Source organism: Thalassophryne amazonica, chromosome 5 (genome assembly GCF_902500255.1).
Source record: "Thalassophryne amazonica chromosome 5, fThaAma1.1, whole genome shotgun sequence".
Taxonomy (NCBI): Eukaryota; Metazoa; Chordata; class Actinopteri; order Batrachoidiformes; family Batrachoididae; genus Thalassophryne; species Thalassophryne amazonica.
In genome coordinates this window covers 52,252,637-52,274,077 of record NC_047107.1, presented here as the reverse complement: position 1 = coordinate 52,274,077, position 21,441 = coordinate 52,252,637, and the positions used below count along the sequence as shown (strand labels likewise).

The window sequence follows — 21,441 nt, the reverse complement described above, 5'->3', positions numbered from 1 at the left end:
ACAAAAGCACCTCCGTGTTGGTCTCACAGGACGGCTTTCAGACAGTTTTTGGTGGCTTTTCAGTCGTGTGACTATCCGAGAAATTGTGCATGAGCTGGACATGCCAAAACATGTCCTGTGAGGCTTCATCACAGCGTTGCTTTGCGCCAATGCGGCTCCACCGCGACGCGTGGATTTCCTCCGCACGTCTGTCTCAATGTGCCGAAAAATTGCAGATGTCCACGTCTTCTGCAATTCCTGTGGAATTCAGACGACATCCCGGATCAACACAGCGTCCAGTTTGGAAATGAACGGCACATTTCACTGTTACAGGAGTTTTTGTCATGGAAAGAGGAGCGGAGGAATTCCGCGCGTCACGGTGGAGCCGCATGGCGCAAAGCAACGCCGTGATGAAGCCTCACAGGGCATGTTGTGACATGTCCAGCTCATGCACAATTTCTCGGATAGTACATGACTGAAAAGCCACCGAAAGCCGTCTGAAAGCCGTCCTGTGAGACCAACACGGAGGTGGTTTTGTCCCGCGCCATGAGCGGCTCCGTGGCGCATCCCTTTGGTTCTCTTTCCATGACAAAAACTCCTGTAACAGTGGAATGTGCCGAAAAAGTGCTGATGTCCACGTCTTGCCATTTTTGTGGAAGTCAGACGACATCCCGGATCAACAAAGCCTTCACGTTGGAAATGATCTGGTTGTTTCAGCGGGGTTTCAGCCTGTCGATCGGCGCTCGGAGTGCGCCGCGCTCTCAGACGCTGTGGGCGGTCTTTAAACTGGCTGTAACACTCCTTAATCTGTGTAATCCCCACAAAATCGTCCCTGAAAGCCATCTGAATTTTCCGAATGGTGTCCACCTGGAGGTCTCTCACAGTTTCTGGAAAAATTTGATGCAGCAAAGCTCCAAATCGTTCAGACATTTATTCGCAATAAAAATCCGACGAGAGGGGTGGACCACTGCTTACACAAAGCGTGCTCACAGGCGAATGACGCAACCGACAGGCGTGAAAAAACTCACGCATGCGCATGAAGGTTCAAGCTTGGCTGACGCAATCTCACGTGATTCAAATCCATATGGTTTTTGCAAAAAATAAAAAGGTCAGATACTTTTCTAACAGACCTTGTATATATGCACTTCAGGCCAGCATTGCTGAAGAAATGACACTGCAGTTGGTACGTTCCACTGTTTCCGAGGGTGTGAAAATGATCATTTCTCTACATTGATTGTGGACCCGCTGGTTCTGATGTAGAAGTAGGCCGGCAATTTAGTCATCAACCTCTGTCAAAGCTATTTAAAGATGTCAGTCATGATGACCGGGACTCTTGTCTGTTGCGGGCAAGAAAAAAAGAATCATCTGCTGTTTAATTCACACAGTCGGGGTTTTTTTTTCGTTCGCTCTTCATAAGGTGCATTTTCTGTTAGACGTTGCACGAGGTTCTCTGTTCTCGACTGACTTTTCAGTCAGTCTTTTACACCAGAACTTGCTGCATGGCTTTGGGAAAAGACTGACTGAACATCCACTCAGACTGTGTCACTGTGGGAGAGGTTCTGCTGGTGCCTGCTGTGCACCCAGTGCTGTATGTAGGGGAAACCGGGATTGTTTGCCCTGGGAAAATCTTTAAACTTGAAACACTGTTGCCTGCATTTTGAGGCCACATTTTGTGACTAAAGCCATAGGTTTTTTTTTTTTATCTTTGTTACAGCCTTACTTTAAAACCAACAGAAACGAGGCATCAGGACAAAACATGGAAGCCTGTAGAAATGTACCTGTGTCAGGGCCAATGAACCAGGTACCTCTGGCGCCCTCTTTTGGCTGCCATTCAGCCTGTTTGTAAAATAAAAATGGTACTCTCTCACTCTGGGGGGGGGGCATTGGTCTGTGCCATCAGTCTTATAGCCATCATTATTAACTACCAATACTTCTTTAATTTGCTGTCAAATGTCAATATAATATGAGTATTAATATGTTGCATAAATAGACAATTAGGTAACAGCTCAAAAATGGTTTTAATAACACTAACCCAAATCGTTATCGAATTGAATCAAATCGAAATAATCAATTCTGAATCTTAAGAATCAGAATCAAATTGATTCTTGAAATTTTAATCTATACCCAGATCTACAAATTATGTCACATTTCCATGATAACACAGAGAGCTGCATTTTGCAGAAGGAGTATCTCTGTATAAAGACACGTGCTGGGGAAGGTGGATTTGAGTGGAGTTTGGTGTGGTCTGTAAGCATGATGCCACATTTCATCACTGTTTGTGCGCTATCTTCACAGCGGGGACATCAAACAACTCTGCAGCACATCCTCAGAGAGAGCGAGACAGCGGCAGATAAAAAAAGACTAAAAACCACACAGTGCTGTCTGACCACAGCTGCGTTGGATCCTCTCTCAGCTTATGCAGAATTCACACCCTGCAACTTGGTCCAATCAGAAGCCTAGAATGAATCACCGGACAACCGCAGGATTTTAAACTCATGACTATTGTAAAATTAGAGGACAAAACAATAAATGTACAGGCAGGGGAAAGCTCTCCATCTTAGCTACCCTCAAAGGTTTGAACTTGCTCAAAACTTTTTGACGGACTCAACGGGAAAGGAACTCATTTTGTGGTTGCAAAAAAGGACTTTTGTAGGACAAAAACAAACAAATTGATAATATCAGCTCCTCATACATTTCCTTGATCAGTCATGGTGTGACTGAGGCTTTAGTGACTGTTTCTACAAGTTCAACACTTTTGCTGCACTCGGTGTCTAAAGGCCCGCTGACACTTACACAAAGCGGGATGGGACAAAGTGGTATGCATTGGCATGACGATTTGCGTGGCAGTGCGGGGATCAAATCCATGCATGTGTCAAGGTGCCTTTAGTGATTTTCGACCAGTGCAATATTCTGAATGTGGGTTTGGCTTGTGACATAGTGAATCGTGCACTGTAGGAATAAATTTGCTTGATACTTGGTTATGTGTGCCCTTGTGACCAGGTGCTGCGTAAAGGTTCTGGCACTTTGTGTGAGGCCTTGCTCATGGTGCAGGCCTTCCATGCCAACATCATCTTCCCCAACAAACAAGAGCAGATTTTCAACAAACTGACAGACGACGGCCATGTCTTGGACTCTGAGACTTATGTGGGTGGCCACGTGGAGGCCCTGGAGTCCGGTGTATTCCGAAGTGACATCCCCTGCCGGTTCAAAATGGTACGATTTATCTCATGTCAGCGTCCCCCTCCGTCTCTGCTTTGATATTGTTTGTATGTTAACCAGGATTGATTTACTGACAGAACCCAGCAGCATTTGACTTCCTGCTGCAAAGAGTTGACAAAACGATGCACCATGCCATTGAAGAAGAGGAAAAAATCCCATTTGACCAAGTAACTAATTTTAACGAGGTATGTTAATTATTTGCTTAGGGGTTTTTTTTTTTTTTTGGTGTTTTTGATGAATCACTACAGTAGTATTTTGAGAAGTTGCTATATTCTTTCTCGGCATTCTAAGGTTGAAAATTGCAAACTACAGAGTACTACAGAGAGCGTTTTGGTGACCAGTTCCATGTGTTGTTGTTGTTGTTTCAGGTTTGTGATGAGATCAAGCAGAAGCTGACTTCCCTAAAAGAGGTTCCAAACAGGATCGAATGCCCACTAATCTACCATCTGGATGTTGGTGCGATGTATCCCAATATTATCCTTACGAATCGCTTGCAGGTAAGAAAATGCAGTGCATCAAGCAATGAAATAAGTGCTTCTAAAAATCATATTTTTGATTTTGTACTTTTACAGCCATCTGCTATGGTTGATGAGGCTACTTGTGCTGCTTGTGACTTTAACAAACCTGGAGCCACCTGTCAGAGGAGGATGACGTGGCACTGGCGAGGAGAAATCAGTAAGTCCTATATGTCATTTTGGTGATGTTGAGTCAGTTTTTTGAAGCAGTAGGCCACTAAAATTTATACACGCATACACATAATGGTGAACTCAGTAAGAAAACACCAAAGATTTTATGTGATCACTTGAACAAGTTTGCGGAGGATTGGACTAATTAAAGGTGAGAGCTGTATCTGGGCCCTGGACCCCCATTCACCCACTCATAATGTATTAACAAAAACACACACACACAAAGCTGCAATAACTGGTACTTCTAGAAATTGCTCATCTTGAAGTGACTGAAATCAGGGCCCTTGATTTTTGTCCAGGCTGATGTTGTTTTAGCACATTTTCATAAGGGGTGGGGGCCCTAACGACTATGTTAGCTTCTGGAAAAACTTCAGGTAGTTTTAAATACCCTGAAGGCATTCTGTTGTTAACGCTTGTGAAATGTGTACAGCATCTGTTGGAGTCAGCTGTTTGCTCTGTCTGCAGTGCCTGCCAGCCGTAGCGAGTTTCATCGCATCCAACAGCAACTGGAGTCGGAGAAATTTTCACCATTGTTCCCCAACGGTCCACCTCGAGCTTTCCACACACTCACCCGAGAGGAACAGGCCAAGCATGAGAAGAAACGATTAGCAGGTTTGTACTTGGTGGGGGTGGAGGAGAAATACCATCAGTCAGTTCATATTTTGTCATAAGCCTTTTAAAGTGGGGTCCAGGAAGGACCCCATGGGTATACATATATATACATGGGTATATAATCACCTATTAGATCTTTGTCAGGCAGGTTCAAATTCTAACTGTCTATATTAACATATTTCCTCTGTCTCAGACTACTGCAAGAAAGCTTATAAGAAGACACACGTCACTCGTCTGGAGGAGCGAGTCACCACCATCTGTCAGAGAGAAAACTCCTTCTACGTCGACACAGTGAGAGCTTTCAGAGATCGGCGTTATGAATTTAAAGGGCTGCACAAGGTATAATCACCTCTACTAAGGAGCTTAAATTTTCTGTGTCTGGTGGTTTGTTGTTCATTACTGAGATAATTTTATTTAGTTGTTTTCTTATCTGTTTAATTCATTTATTTGTTTCTTTATATGCATTTGCTATATTTTTGCCATGAAATAGCCATCAGAATCAGAATGCTTTGTCATTGGAACATTGTCCAATGAAACTTAAGTGCTAACCCGACTCAGTGGTGTATATACATAAGTAAAACATAGAAATTATTAAAAATGATTGCCTCAACAACTCACACATGCAATAAATAACAGTAAAAGCAAGTAATAAAATATTTTGCAGTCAATGAACTGCACAGATTCCAGCAAGATATTATTGCACTTATGCTGTTGTGTGTCGGATGCGGTCGGAGCACCGACCCAGCGTTTGACAGGACCCAGCATAAAATAAGCAGAGCACGGTTCAAAAGGTAACAGAATTTAATAAACATAATAGTGAGTGGAGTGATAAACAACCCAAAAAGTCCGCGGTCTGGTGAGGTGGAAACACGGCGCGCTCTCAGCAGTGCAAACGGTCCGGAGCCACAGCAGTTCGGACCTAGGGACCCCACCGACACCCCCCAGGCGGCCGCGACAAACCGAGTCTGCGAAGGAAGAAATCATGAGGCGAGTCCAACACTCTCCACACAGAGAGACACAGCTCAAAGGTGCACACAATCAGCAAACACTTCCTGCCTTTAATATAACTCAGCTTCTCACCCTGCAGGCACGGAACAACTCAGTTCAAATCTCCACTGCAGCAGAAGCTGATTAGGCGATTAGCATAGCGTAACAGCTCAATATAACAAGGTGTGAGGGACACCAAATCCACTGTCATTACTTCATGAAAGTCACCAAAACCAAATTACCTCAGGAAGTGTGCTGAAGAGTGTGAGACCTCACCCAATCCTCCTTCACAGACTGTGGCGTCAAACCTGGAGCGGTCTCTGCTTCCATAATGGTGAGATTGTTCTCCTGACGTCGATCTCACACGTCTGCTCACAAGGTCGAGTCTCTGGCAATCACACACTGTGCATTCAAGGTTTAAGTGCAGCAAGCTCTGATCAAGACAGATACACCACAGCTGTGAGTCCTGATGACCTGCACGTGATAACAAGCCTCAGGTGTTCAGGGTGAGGTCCTAATACTCAGCCACACGTCAGCCACTCAGTCCTGAACGCATGCCACCTGGAAGGAGAAACAGAAAACAAAAACAAAGCCAGCCAAACACCCCAGCCCACAACATATGCCATGATATTACATGGTATTCATTCATCCATCCATTTTCTTCCGCTTTATCCATAGTCGGGTTGCGGGGGCAGCAGCTCAAGCAAAGCCGCCCAGACCTCCCGGTGTTTTTCCCCTTTCTTTTAAATAGTGAGAGTTGAGGAAAAAAGTAGATGCTGCTAAGACATTCAGTCACAGTGTACTATTACATCATTACTCAGCTCACTTATCAATTGTCATGTACCTTTGTGGAAGTGTGGGGTAGAGACCATGGAAGAAATGCATTTTGACCCAAAATGCATAGAACACTGTCATCTATTGGATGAGAGTGTAAATAGCATCCAACTGTCATAGGGTAGCCATTCAGTGTGCTCCTGTATCACTCTTAAACAGAATTTTCAGTTTTGCAAATGCCTCTGTTTTTTTGTTTTTTTTTACAAATGTAAAAAAAAAAAAAAAAAACATATTTAGGAATAGAGGTTTATTTGTAAAAAAACAAACAAAAAAAAACAACACACACATTACAGTAACTTGTGTATTTTTTTTTTTTTTCAACCAACCAACCAGTGATCAGGAGGCTCAATTACCCATAATGCCTTTGGGCATCTGTGAGTTTTAATGTTCAAACATTCAAAATTAGTGCCTTACTTTAAAACTAAAATATATTTGTGTTATTTTCACTTTGTAAAAATGACAGCTAATGTTAATATACCATCCAGAACTAGTTTGTTAGTTAGTAGTTTGTTAGTTTTTTTTAAATCAAAACCATAGGTCACACCAACCTGCTTTCCTTTTCAGGATGTCTGCCTCATGTCTGGACCACTGTATGAATGTAAATGATTCTTCCTTACAGCAGTGGACAGGGCGCACAAATACAGGAGCTCTGACTCATTGTTTGTGTTGGGTTTGTGATCGCCTTTTGTTCTACTCAGAAACATCGGCAGTACTTAAACTCAAAACTGGCTTGTCAGTAGCCGACAGTGTACCGGAGTCAATACTAAACGTTAGTGATTAGCTGTAGCTTCCGCTAAATGTTTTATCAGTATATCTGTTTATCATTATAAAAGTTAACTTTTCAGTTGGAGGATTAGCGGTTATTGAAGATAACTTTTTGGTTAGCTGTGCTCACCACTGGTCAGAATATATACTGTCATTTTTTTTATTTTTTTCATGAAATAAAGCATGGAACTCAAAAAGAATAACATATATGAAAACTTTAATGTCTGTTCCATTTCATATGGAAGCTAGTTACTGGGTGCCCCTGTAGGTTGAAGTTGGTTGAAGTACCGGATTGTGGCTGCTCACTCTGCTCCTAGTGGTTGGATTGTGTCTAACTGTAATTAGGATGGGTTAAATGCAGAGGACACATTTTGTTGTGTATATATATGTATGTATAATGACAAGAAAGGCCTCCTTCCTTACTTGAATATAATTTGGGGAAAAACTTGATAAACAGGCAAAATATACGTATATTTAAAAAATTCCCATTAATCTTATGAGTTTTTGATCTTTTAAATGTAATTGGACTTCTTCTGGTGCATCAAAACCTTGTTTTTCATTATGACTGAAGGTGTGGAAGAAGAAGCTATCAGCAGCCCAGGACAGTGGAGATGCTGCTGAGGTGAAGCGCTGCAAAAACATGGAGATCCTATATGATTCTCTTCAGCTGGCTCACAAGTGTATTCTCAATTCTTTCTATGGTTATGTCATGAGGAAAGGGTAAGAATCAGTGCCATTACAAAATCACATTTTTTATTTAAATTAGTTATGCTACATTTTCATACTTGCATTGTCGCATAAAATGTTCATTCTCCACTGCAGGTCCTGAAGCTTTGATGTCATCTGTTGTGTCTTTGTTTCTCCATCAGGGCGCGATGGTATTCCATGGAGATGGCTGGGATTGTGTGCTACACTGGAGCCAGTATTATCACTCAGGCCAGAGAGCTCATTGAACAGATAGGGTGAGTGTCAAATTGTGATGCCTAAATCATCTTTAAGTTTTCCTCACAGCATCAAATATTGATTGCCTTGATTGCAACAACAACAGGGATGTTGCATTGCTTTCTGTGCCAGACAAGGTGCTTGACACAGAAAGCAATATAACATCCCTCCCAGCCGCTTGCTGAACAATCTGGCCTCACACCTAAGAAATTAACTGTCGACCACAAGTTCTCATTGAACACAAGCATGAATATCTGCAATGTTTCTTTGTGGCTTATCTTGATATTCCCAAAACATTTGATTTGGCTGATTGGGCTGCTTCGTGTGGCATCCTGAAAATTCATGGTCTCTTCAGTAAATTGCTGGATGTCATAGTCAGCACTGTGAATGCTGTAGGAAGTGGAGGCAGAGGGTCTTACTTCTTCCCAGAATTCTGGCCTTCATAGACAAATTTGTGTGCATTATTTAAAGACTTTTAAAATTAATGTTTTGAAAGAAAAAAAAAATCAAAGACCACATTTTTGTAGGTTACTGAAACATTTACACAGGATTTTCCCTTGTCTGTGACACAGGAGGCCCCTTGAGTTGGACACTGATGGTATCTGGTGTGTCCTCCCCAACACTTTCCCTGAGAACTTTGTAATAAAGACCAGCAATGAGAAGAAGCCGAAGGTGACCATCTCGTACCCAGGGGCCATGCTAAACATCTTGGTGAAGGAGGGCTTCACTAATGATCAGTACCATGAGCTGGTCGACCCTGCTTCCCTCACTTACAACATCAGGTCAGAGAACAGCATCTTCTTCGAGGTGGATGGACCATACCTGGCTATGATCCTGCCCGCATCTAAAGAGGAGGGAAAGAAGCTGAAAAAAAGGTGCGACTGCATTTGAATCTTTAATTGATTTTTGGGATTGATCCCTTACACATCTGACATGTAATACATGAATGTTGAAAAGGATAACGTTTGTAATTGTTTAATACTTCTCTCCTGGTGTTAGATATGCTGTGTTTAATGAGGATGGCTCTCTGGCTGAACTGAAGGGATTTGAAGTCAAGAGAAGAGGAGAGCTTCAGCTCATTAAAATTTTTCAGTCCTCTGTTTTTGAGGCTTTCCTCAAAGGTACCACGCTAGAGGAAGTCTACGCCTCTGTAGCTAAAGTGGCTGACTACTGGCTGGACGTGCTGTACAGCAAGGTGAAATACCACAAAGTACCTCACACACAACATTTATTGACTCGATTCAGAGTTCAAAAATGTTTTAAATTTAAATTTCGCCGTGTTTCCAGGCTGCCAACATGCCAGATGCTGAGCTATTTGACCTGATTTCAGAGAATCGTTCAATGTCCAGAAAGCTGGAGGACTATGGGGAGCAGAAATCCACTTCGATCAGCACAGCTAAGAGACTGGCAGAGTTCCTAGGAGACCAAATGGTGAAAGATGCCGGACTAAGCTGTCGCTACGTTATCTCTCGAAAACCAGAAGGCTCTCCAGTCACAGAGAGGTGAAAAACCAACTCCTAAAAGGAATATTTCCAGCTATCAGACAGTCAGTGGCTCAGCCACACAGAAGATCCACACACCTTAAGGACAGAGTCACAGTTAAGCACCCCTCAATTGGAATTGCTTAATAAGATAATAGATTATTTTTCAGCACAGGTTACTGGAAGGGTGGAAGATTTACCATGTGCAAAAAAAGGCAACAACCACAAGTCAAGCACTGACATATTGTTTTGTGCTGTAATCATTTCCTTTCAGCGGGAGTACAGGTAAGTGGCAGAACAGGGTACAGATGTCTATAATTTGTGTAAGATGACCTTTATCAGTTTCTGATTTTGACACATCTCCACAAAGGCAGCGGTTCTTGAGGACACCTGAACCTGCACATTTTCCATCTCTCCCTGCTCTGCCACAAGCTGATTTGCTCATTCAGGTGCACAGCCAATCAATTCCTAACAGATACCTGAATTAGAGACGGTCTCCCAGAATTACTGCTCTCAATTCTGCAAACATGAGTTTCACAATGTTGTGTTGTTGTTAGTGACAAGACATCAAGTAAAAGCTTCAATATACATCAATGTGGTCGACTGATCGACTAGTCTGTGCAGCCCCTAGTGGTAACAACAGAAGTGTTTGAGCGTGTTGATCCTGGACAGATGTGTTGCAGTGAACTTGAGGATTGCATGATAGACAGCCCATAGCAGTTCTGTGGAATAATTTTGCTAACCATTTGTGAGAGCCTCCAAATTCACCATGAATTGTCAGCAGTCTTGCTGATGTCCTGAATTGTATTACCTGAAGCTTTTATCAGTCATTTGTGTGTTTGTGCCTCACAAATTTGTTTTTCAAATGTAATAAAACTGACTCCAGTTCTACAGCTATAGTCTTGTCAGTAATTAGTTAGACAATAATATGTTTGAAATTTTGATTGCAATAAAACATTTCATAAATTGCATTTTCATTACCTGCCCTTGAGAACGAACTGCTCGAGATCATATAGAGAATATTTCCTGCTGTTAGCAGGACCACATTGAGCTTGGAGATATGTTTGTCGATAATAAGCACTGTTGGAAGAGGCCCTTAATATGGTGTTGAATGAGTTTGTCTCTCTGCCAGAGCCATTCCACTGGCCATATTTCAAGCAGAGTCCAGTGTGAAGAAGCATTTCCTTCGTAAGTGGTTGAAGATGCCCAGCCTGCATGACTTGGACATCCGCTCTGTAAGTTTATGGGAATCTTTCAAAGTATGCCGTGGATAAAAAGGCAGGAGAGGAAGTTTCCCTTTGCTATACTGATTGTGTGTCCTCTTATTTATTTTAGATCCTTGACTGGAGCTATTACATTGAGAGGCTGGGTAGTGCCATTCAGAAAATCATCACAATTCCTGCCGCTCTTCAACAAGTAAAACTCCGTTTGTTTCATTTGTCTTTGTCATTTCTGAGTTTAGCTCAAGATGACTGTACATTTTTCTGTTCTTAATAAGGTGAAAAACCCTGTGCCCAGAGTGAGGCATCCTGACTGGCTTCACAAGAAGCTCTTGGAGAAAAATGATATCTACAAGCAAAAGAAAATCAATGAGCTGTTCACCAGTGAGGGCAAGAGGCAGGTAGGTTTACAGTTTTCTCCAACTTTTGGATGTACATAAACTCCTGTAGTTACATGCTTTTTTTCTGCTCCACTATTTTTATTTGGCTTCTTTGGCGCAGATTGCGTCTCTTAACACAGGGATATAAATATTAAGACTACAGTGTGTTGCTGCTTTAAGTGTCGTCTGTTCTTTTGGATTCTCCCTGAGTCCCCACAGCAGATCCTGCTGCTCTGCATGTTGATTTGGCACAAGTTTGCTCCTGACACAACTCCACATTGCATGGAGAATGGGCAGGGGTGGACACAAGTGCACTAACCGCTTGTCCACCATGTTGCCCTTAATGCTTTATGTATAATGTAATGTAAATAATGTACGGTGATAAAATATGCTAAAGAGCAAAGCTCTTAACACAATAAAGCATAAACGCTTATTTCCATTGTAGTGCTTGGGAAATTGTCATGTGACAAAATAGAGGGACTTGATTGAACATGTACAAATTATACACAAAAAAATACAGTGACATAGGATCTTAATAATTGATGTGTATATATATATATATATATATATATATATATATATATATATATATATATATATATATATATATATATATATATATATATAGTTTGCACTGGGATTCCAATTAAACAACTGCAAAGTATAAAGAAGACAATGCTCATGTAGCTCATGTGCTATATTGTAATTTTTTTTAAATGTCTGTTTTATTGCTCTGATTTATTTTATTAATATATGTGACATTAATTTCAGAATGTCTGCTTTCAGTGTGTTGTTGATTATATGATGGACATTATTGTTTTTTTGGGTTTTTTTTGGAATATATTCGATACCTGTCTGTCTCAGGTAGCCCATCAGCTTCCTGTGGCAGGACAAGCTGCTGACATTGAGGACTTTGGGACGCCACCCCAACCTTTGCAACCTGCCGTCCTGATCAGCACTAAGCGCAAGCGCACTTCACAAGGAGAGAATAGCCAGGTGGAATCCCAGGATGTTGAACTCACCCAGTCCTGGAGAGAGATTTTGGGGCCACCACCACCCACTGGAACAACACGGGTAGAAAAACAGCAACATAACACTTGACTTTCAACTCAGGAAAAAATGGCTAAATCTTACTATTCAATTTCCAAATGAGATTTGTCATACTGGTTGTAATTTGATATACATCTTTTAATGTAACTTATAATTCGCTAATAGTTCGTTTCAGGGAATTGGTATTATTGTTTTTGTCTGAATGCAGGAGGAGCGTCTTGTTTGGCTTCGCTATCATAAGAAAAAATGGGAGCTACAGTTGAGGCAGAGGAAGGAGAGAAGGAAGAGGAGAAGGCTCTTGGATGGCGAGGCACAGCCAGTAGGGGGCGGGGTGATCAGAGACGGCCCCATCACGGGCCTCGGAAGCTTCCTGCGCAGAACGGCACGCAGCATCCTGGACATGCCCTGGCAGATTGTGCAGGTGGACCAGAGTCCCACCACCTTCTCTTTCAAACTGTTGAAGAAATAACACAGAATCAAAGCCTATTCTATACTTTAGTTATGAAACGATCATTCTTAATGAATGTCACGTTTCCTGCCTCCAAGATTGCTGAAACCTGCAACCCTGGTCTGTTCAAGTTGTGGGCTGTGATTGGAAATGACCTCCACTGCATGAAGCTCAACATCCCTCGTGTTTTCTATGTAAACCAGAAAGTCCCCAAACTGGAGGAAGGAGCCACATACAAAAAGGTACACAGTGAGCTGCTGCATGTTAAGAAAATACGATAAAATAAATAGTACTACTATTACTGTGATAAATGCTAATAAGTGATATGTGTCAGGTGAACCGTATGCTGCCTCGCTCCAATGTGGTGTACTACCTTTATGAATACTGTGTACCAGAGGATATGTACCAGGAGCATATCAATGAGATCAATGCTGACCTCTCTGCCCCAGACATTGAAGGAGTTTATGAAACACAGGTACTGTAGACCTCTAGTGTCAATGTGTGTCTGTCAACTAATCTCCCTGCCCCCCCGAATTTTTAATGTGAAAAATGAAATCATTATTTTTCTTTTGAAGGTCCCTTTGCTGTTCCGTGCACTGGTGCAGCTTGGTTGTGTATGTATGGTGAACAAACATGTTGTGAGGGACATGGCTGGCAGGGATGCTGACACATTTGACTTGGCACATCTAGAGATGAGGTCTCTGGCCCAGTTCAGCTACCTAGAACCTGGTAGGACCTGCATAATACATACATATTGTGCTCCCCCCACATCCTCCCATGAACCCAGTTTTAAAAGTAGGCACTGATTGTTTCACCCATAGATAGTACAGTAATCAATGGGAGAGAGATTTTTGTTATTGTTTTTAAAGGTCATAGATGCAAATCTGACTAAAACTCAAATGAACTCTTCCTTTGTTGAAAGTGTTCCTCTACACCAACTTTCATTAAAGTATGTTTGTGTTCTAGCCTGAAAATAATTACACCGACAAACAAATAAGGCCAAAAGGTTTACCTCCTTTTTATAGCAGTGGTAATTATAATTGTTAAACTGGAGCTTCTTGATGAGGCAGTGGGCTTTCCTATCAAATATTTGTGATTTAACTGTCTTCTGCTCTTGAACTGTGTTATATAACCAAACCAGAAATGCTCTTGAACTGTTATATAACCAAACCACAAATGTCATGTTTCCTTGCTCAGGGAGTGTTCGCCACATGTACTTTTACCATCACAGCCATGGTCATAAGGCACTGTTTGGCTTGTTCATCCCCTCGCAGCGCAAGGCTAGCATCTTTGTACTGGATACTGTAAGGAGACATCATTTTGTAAACTACCATCACATTTTAGTAATAGTATTCTTAGAGGTAATTTTCATGTATATATTTGTTTAAGATACTGCCTCACTCATCTCATAATACATCCCTTCTGGTGGATAATGGCACTCAAAATCTGTTTTAATTTTATCGCTGAAGGTCCGAAGTAACCAGATGCCAAACCTGAGCAACCTCTACACAGCTGAGCGTACTGCTTTACTGGAGAAGACGACTGAAGAGCTCCTACCTCCAGAGAAACACACCTTTGAGGTCCGAGCTGAAAATGATGTGAAGGCAGTCCATCGTGCACTGCAACGCATATTACTAAGTTATAAGGTAAAATTCTGTATGCCATTGTGCCTTGCTAAATACTTCACTTTCTTATTAAATTATCCATAATCTACCTACCATGTGCTATATATTTCTTCTCCTGCAGGAGGAGCGCCGCGGTCCTACTCTTATTGCAGTGCAATCAAACTGGGAGCTACGACGATTGACAGCTGGGGTGCCCGTGCTTGAAGAGTTCCCGGTGATTCCAGTGCATGTTGTTGATGAGATCAGCTACAATGTGTTGGACTGGCAACGCCATGGTGCCAGACGCATGATCCGCCACTACCTCAATCTGGACAGTTGTCTGTCGCAGGCTTTTGACATGGCCAGGTACAAAACAGAAACTGCAAGCTTTGTCATTTTTATATTCCCGCGGAATATATCAGGTAGGCAGACAGAGTAAACACTCATTATTTTATTGTCCTCACTGGTGGAAGTTGCAGGGCCTGACCAGAATGCTAACATGTATTCTTCATACCTTTAGTTACCTATAATATATTATCACATCCTGAATTTTATGTCCGATACTGTGTGCATACTATGTGGAATATTCTATCATTGTGCTTGTGTTTGTTTCTGTGTGTGTTTAAATACTTTACTTTCTTGCATAACTCATTAATTGCACACAGTACACACTTGATATGTCAAAGGTATGCCCTGGGAAATGGCTGAGCTGGATAGATTTTAGAGGTGTTTGGTGTGTGTATTTGAATATTAATCAGGAGCTTTGCATGATGATGCATTGATAATTGTTTTGTCATTGAATCATAGCTCTATGAATCATAATCAAATCAAATAGTGATGTGCCAAAAGATTTCCACCCCTAGAGTTGATTAGATTTTAGGGGTTTTTTGTTGTGTGTATTTGCGTGTTAATCAGAATGTAGTGATTTTACTAGAGGGAAATTACTTGGAGGGAAATTGATTGATTCAAGTGGCTTGGTTTGAAGAATGTTGAAATTTCTTTGCTTGATATTGTATTGTATTCATATTCTTACTTGTTTCCAGGTATTACCACTTACCAGTGGGCAACTTGCCTCATGATGTGTCCATCTTTGGCTCAGACTTGTTCCTTGGAAGGCATCTGCGAAAACACAACCACCTGCTGTGGCTTTCACCCACAGCCAGGCCTGACCTTGGTGGAAAAGAGGCTGATGACAGTCGCTTGGTTATGGAAAGTGATGACAGAGGCTCAGTGGAGATCAATGCACAAGGATGCTATTCCACAGGTGCAAATCAGTGCATAAAACATGCAGCAGGTTCATGCAAAGGCAGAGCAGAAGACTCAAAAATAAATTTTCATTTTGATAGATGCCGGGATATTTCTTAGTTTTTAAGACAATATACAAGTGATTGATTTTAAATGGACTGCATTTATATAGCGCTTTTCCATCTGCATCAGACGCTCAAAGCGCTTTACAATTATGCCTCACATTCACCCCGATGTCAGGGTGCTGCCACACAAGGCACTCACTACACACCGGGAGCAATAGGGGATTAAAGGCCTTGCCCATGGGCCCTTAGTGATTTTCCAGTCAGGCGGGGATTTGAACCCATGATCTTCTGGACTCAAGCCCAACGCCTTAACCACTATCACCTCCCCTGCTGCACTAATGCAAAATCAATTGCAAAATCAATTGCATGATTTTGCATTAGTGCAGTAACGGACCATAATTGAGACATATAATTGCAGTATTTTCCGGAATATTAGCAGCACTGGGATATTAGTCTGTCCAAAAATGTGTCATGAACAGGAGAAAAAAAACATGTAAGTCACATTTGTTTGTTAAACATGGTGCTACCACTTCATGCAACAAGAAGCGAAATTAATTTAATTGACTGCAAACATCACATTAGTGAGCAGAAGCTAATGAGCAAGGTAATGTTATTGTTTGAAGCAAAAATGCAAGTAAACTGCTTCTTGTTGCCACTGGATAATCATAGCTAAGGAAAGCGTGCAATGTAATTAAAAGTTTGAAACATGGTGTATGTAACATAAAAACATTTGTAAAAGATAATAGACTTAGCTGACTTGACTTTGCTGTTTTTGTTGTCTCATATGGTCCAAGCAACTGTTGTGTCAAGTAGTACAAAAGTTACAGTATATTCCCTTTATATGCCAAGGTGTGGTATTTCTGTTTGAGACTACACTTTCTTAAATTTATTCATTTTCTATGACGAAGAACCTTTGTTCTTCTTTTTCTTCTGCCCTAGAGTGTGAATCACAGTGCCTCATTCAGCTTGTCACATTTGTAGACTGTGCCATTATGTTGCTATAGTTGATAATGCAGTTTATTTTTATAGAAGAGTGGCTTCAGAATATGTTGCAGCATCTCCCAAACTAATTAAAAAAATTGACTTACACTCTGGAAATATAATACATGAAACAAAATCAATCTGACATAACAATGTCTAACTGAGGAAACATTTTTACAGACCCCATCTTTAAAGTGCCCATATTCAGTAGTGGGCACAGCTAACCAAAAGGTTAGCTTCAATAACCGCTACTCTGCTAACTGAAAAGTTAACTTTTATAATGCTAAACTGATAAACTGCAAAAAAATTAGCAGAAGTTACAGCTTTTGGTACTATAAGCTACTGATAAGCCAGTTTAGAGTTTAAGCACCGCCAAGGTTTCTGATTAAAATCAAATGGGATCACAAACCCAAAAATTAACAAGCCAGAGCTTCTGTCTTACATAGTCAGATGGCTGTAAGCTCAGAACTCCTTCAGCAGAAGCGAGTGGAGCAGGCCGGCTGCTGTGGCCCAAAAGGGGGGAGGAACAAAAAAGTCATTTACTTTCAACATGCAAAAAGACAGTGTGGAGGAAACATGAACCGCAAAACACACTTTTCACTCATGGTTTTTCTGGACAGTTTATTAATATTAACAATACCTCTGTCATTTTTACAGAGAGAAAATATCACACATATGACATATCTTTTAAAGGAATGTGCTAAATTCTGAAGGTTTGAGCTTTTAACAGACACATTTGCCAAAAGGAAAAAGTCAGCTGTGTCTCACAGAGCAAGCAGACCTTTGTGACATATGTCATGGAGGTCCAAAACAAGGTATTTCAGGCCTGAATTTGTTTAAAACAGGGTAGTTCCTTTATGCACAGAGCTAGAGTTGTGTTAATGTTGAATCCCTCAACTATATTTACCTGAAAAGTAGATAAACTGATTTTTCACTATATGGAGTCTTTAAAGTCACTATAGCCAGCCAACAGGCCTGTGCGCAGTTGGAATACAGAAAATTTAAGATGTGGTACATCATGAGGCCTGTCGAGTTGCACATTTGAATTGTTGACTGATGAATCATAATCAAATGATGAGTTTAGTGAAGACTCACACCTGTGTTTTGAGGCATGTTTTTATTTATGGATTCTTTTCAGTGTGTGTGGAGCTGGACCTGCAAAGCCTGGCGGTAAACACAATCCTCCAGTCACAGCATGTCAATGACATGGAGGGCGGAGCCAGTCTCGGTGTGAGTTTTGACGTGATCCAACAGGCCTCACTGGAGGATATGATGTCAGGAAATCAGGGTGCCAGTGCCATAGCCAGCTATGACGAGACGGCCCTGTGCTCCAACACCTTCAGGTGTGTAAATATCAACATACACAACATGAACATGGTCATTTTTATTCTCCAACATACTGTACACTGTCAGTTGTCCAGTCCATATGATGAGTCACAGTAATTAATTGAATAATTATACCACTAGTTCAGTAAAATAAATTGCAACTTTCATGCCCCCACCCCCTTTCTTCCAAAAGTCTTGTCTCTACTGTATTAAATTTACTGATTTGATTGTTCTCGTCTCAAACACCATCCATTCACACAGAGTAAGGATAGACATCAGGAGACAGTTGGTGTTTTTGCTCACTCCAGCTGTTTACTCTGACATTTGAGCAGGATCTTGAAGAGCATGGTGGTGGGCTGGGTCAGGGAGATCACGCAGTACCACAATGTGTACGCAGACAACCAGGTGATGCACTTCTACCGCTGGCTACACTCACCCAGCTCTCTGCTGTATGACCCTGCGCTCCACCGCACGCTGCACAACATGATGAAGAAAGTGTTTCTCCAGTAAGTGCCGCATGAGCCCATTTGCTGCAGTAACCAGCCTCCTTAGACACTAAGGTCACCTGACGACAGGTTTAAAACTGTTTCATACATACTAACGCTGTGTCTGATTTGTACGTATATCAAGCAGAAGGTATTAGACAGTCACTGAAGTCTTTTATGTATGTATGTATGTATGTTTGTTTTTCCCTGATTATTTTCCATGAACCATTTTCTGTTCTCAGGTTGGTCACAGAGTTCAAACGTCTTGGCTCCACTGTGGTTTATGGAAACTTTAACAGGATCATCTTGTGTACTAAGAAACGGCGGATAGATGATGCCATTGGCTATGTAGACTACATCACCAACAGGTTAGCCATTTACCTACTGCCATTATGTCAGCGATGGAATGTTAAACCTTAATTATTAACCTTAATTATTTATGTGGTATCATTAAAAAGCAAACAAGAGTAAGAATAAGAAAGAACTTTGTTAATCCTGAAATAAATTGTTTTTTCAGAGTGCCAAAATGGTAAACATTGTTTTTTTTGTTGTTGTTTTTTGTTTTTTTTTTAACAGTGAGAATAATGAGTACAACATGTTTATGCAAAATGACTGAAGACATTTGCACAAGATGTTGACAGTATTGCACATAGCTCTGAGTAACTGAAAAACTCTGATTGTTATGTATTCATCCTGCAAAAGTGGGAGGAGTAGCAGCTTGATGTGCTAACTGGACCAGAGTTTGACATCTGGTCAGAGCAATAAGAGTTTTTATTTTTGCCCGACGACATCAAAATATGGCCATCGGTTATTGCGAAGGCTTTGCGGCCGTCTGCCTGTCCATTCGTGCTCATCGTTCATCCAGTCCTATTACTGCCAGGGTCTTCAAATTCACAAGGAACATTCTTAGGACACAGATCTTGGACAAGTTCAAAGATGGCTAACTTTGACCTATTTTAAGAGGTCAACAGGCCACTTTTTTTTGGGAGCGGGGTGACAGGCAATCAGACAGTGTGACATCACTGGCTGGTCTCTCTCTGGCTGCTAATTCAACATGGGGGAATCTGCTCCTAAACCACTGCATTTCTGTGAAATCTATCATGTTACTCATATATTATGTAAAAGCTAGCGAGAAATAAACACTTGTAAAACTGAAAACGCTGTTTTTGTAACTTGATAACACCTCTGGAGTGATTTACAAGACATGTACGGCAGTGTGCACATGCATCACACACAGTCAAACGTAACTTACGGTCTTTTTAAAAGCTCATGTATGTGCACACGCACACCCTCCTCCAGACACCGTTAAAAGGTACATGGTCATACGGCCGAGGGTATTTTAGCATTGCGTTATATTTTACACTATGGTGATGAATGAGTGTTGAAGTGCTGCTGGAAACAAGAAGCGCCCACATTAGAATTCAGACCTCTCTTGCAACCTCTTGGCTACACTCTTACTAGGAGCAGTACCCAGATTTTATTGCCTAGTTTTATGAAAATACTTTTGTTACTTTTTGAATAATGCTGCTGACAATCACACAAGAGAAAAACAAAACCTCTGCCAGATATAATTTTGGAAAAATGTAAGTGCATACATCAAAGTATAAAAACCATTCTTATAAAATGGAATACATATGTACATGTATTATTATTTTTAAAAGGTTATCTTAAAAATTCCTAAGTTAAGGCTTGATCCTCTTAATACTAAATTAAAAACATGTTATTGTCAATCAGTTAGTTAAAAAGTTATCTCCCCTAAAAGAAGAAAACTAATGGGCAATGGTTAAAATGTTGCTGTGATTGTGCGACATATATTGCTGTAGTTGCCATTTTACGTGTCTTTGCGACACAATTAGATAATAGTGGTTAATCTATGAATTACTTTAATTCATTAAAAATAAAAATAAAAAAAAACAACCCCAGCTGTCTAGTCATCACACTTAAGAGATTTTGGAGGATGCTTTTGATTAATTCTATGAAAGAATCATGAGTCCTGAAAGTTGCTGTTGGAAGGGTATTTAGCCAAAATTGCTGTAATACTTGATTTGTTTCATTCTTCTTATCACATTGTAAAGATGGATTTAAACTTTCTCCTTCAGCATACACTCCAAAGAAATCTTCCACTCCTTGTCGATCACTTTCTCCCGGTGCTGGGAGTTCTTGCTGTGGATGGACCCGGCCAACTATGGTGGTGTGAAGGGCAAATTTCCCTCCAGGATCTTGTATGGAGAGGTACTTCAAACAGCAGTTACTTCATCGTTGTTGATAGACATTACTGGTTACCAGCTGTGTAAACTACTTGCACTTTTTGCTTGTATTAGGAAGAAGCCACTAAGAAAAATAAAAGACAGGGGGATGAAGATGGAAGTGAGGATGAAGGTGATGATGACGCTGAAGATGAGGAAGATGATGGAGATGGTGAGCTGGATGAGGTGGAGGAGTTGATTGAAAGCAACTGGAACATCATGCAGTACCTTCCCCAAACTGCCTCCTGTCAGAAATACTTCCTTATGATTGTGTCAGGTTAGTGTCATTAATGTGTTACACATTTGCTGCCCCCCCCCCCAACCACAATACTTTGGCAAGCAATGGACATCTGCAACTATGATTATTAATTTAGTAATTCAGCATTCTCTAGAAACAGTTTTTATGATTAATCGAGTAATTGATAAGAAAAGGACTACAAGTTGTTATTACATTTACTTTACCTGGTTTTCGATGACTGAGCAGCTCTGTTGGACATCATGAGAATTTGTGCTATGCCTAGTGGTTGCTGGACATTATAGATGGCTGTAGCAGAATCTCTGACTTCTTTCCAGTGATTTCTGGTGTTTGACAAGGATGTGTTCTTGCTCCTTCTCTGTTGGATGCTTGCACAAACTGGTTGTTCGTAGACAGGTAGGGTCCAGCAATTTAGGTCTTGTTTACGAGGAAAGGTTTGCTGACATTGACTGCACAGAAGATGCTGTGGTCTTTGTGGAATCAACAGATACCCTGGTTATATCCCTTGAGAAGTTGAATGAGGAAATGGAGTGTCTGGCTTTGCACTTGTTCTGCTTCAAGACTAAGATCCAGGCTTTCAATGACTTCCTGGACTCAGCCATCAGAAGTGTATGGGATGAAAGTGTCAAA

The 21,441-nt window shown here is 41.1% G+C and overlaps 1 protein-coding gene across 1 annotated transcript in view; it reads left to right on the top strand.

Moving 5' to 3' along the window:
- Positions 1–21,441, top strand: part of pole (polymerase (DNA directed), epsilon) — a 52,570-nt gene that overhangs the window by 16,780 nt on the left and 14,349 nt on the right. The window contains exons 14-41 of the mRNA XM_034169563.1: positions 2,980–3,192; positions 3,276–3,383; positions 3,567–3,695; positions 3,771–3,873; positions 4,350–4,496; positions 4,690–4,835; positions 7,654–7,802; positions 7,952–8,044; positions 8,597–8,899; positions 9,024–9,219; positions 9,312–9,526; positions 10,638–10,740; positions 10,841–10,921; positions 11,004–11,126; positions 11,970–12,179; positions 12,364–12,576; positions 12,702–12,845; positions 12,938–13,078; positions 13,179–13,332; positions 13,801–13,907; positions 14,073–14,249; positions 14,350–14,573; positions 15,251–15,471; positions 17,637–17,841; positions 18,157–18,330; positions 18,552–18,677; positions 20,409–20,541; positions 20,631–20,832. Coding sequence (XP_034025454.1) covers positions 2,980–3,192; positions 3,276–3,383; positions 3,567–3,695; positions 3,771–3,873; positions 4,350–4,496; positions 4,690–4,835; positions 7,654–7,802; positions 7,952–8,044; positions 8,597–8,899; positions 9,024–9,219; positions 9,312–9,526; positions 10,638–10,740; positions 10,841–10,921; positions 11,004–11,126; positions 11,970–12,179; positions 12,364–12,576; positions 12,702–12,845; positions 12,938–13,078; positions 13,179–13,332; positions 13,801–13,907; positions 14,073–14,249; positions 14,350–14,573; positions 15,251–15,471; positions 17,637–17,841; positions 18,157–18,330; positions 18,552–18,677; positions 20,409–20,541; positions 20,631–20,832 — 4,540 coding nt within the window. The remainder of the gene's footprint in view (positions 1–2,979; positions 3,193–3,275; positions 3,384–3,566; positions 3,696–3,770; positions 3,874–4,349; positions 4,497–4,689; positions 4,836–7,653; positions 7,803–7,951; positions 8,045–8,596; positions 8,900–9,023; positions 9,220–9,311; positions 9,527–10,637; positions 10,741–10,840; positions 10,922–11,003; positions 11,127–11,969; positions 12,180–12,363; positions 12,577–12,701; positions 12,846–12,937; positions 13,079–13,178; positions 13,333–13,800; positions 13,908–14,072; positions 14,250–14,349; positions 14,574–15,250; positions 15,472–17,636; positions 17,842–18,156; positions 18,331–18,551; positions 18,678–20,408; positions 20,542–20,630; positions 20,833–21,441) is intronic.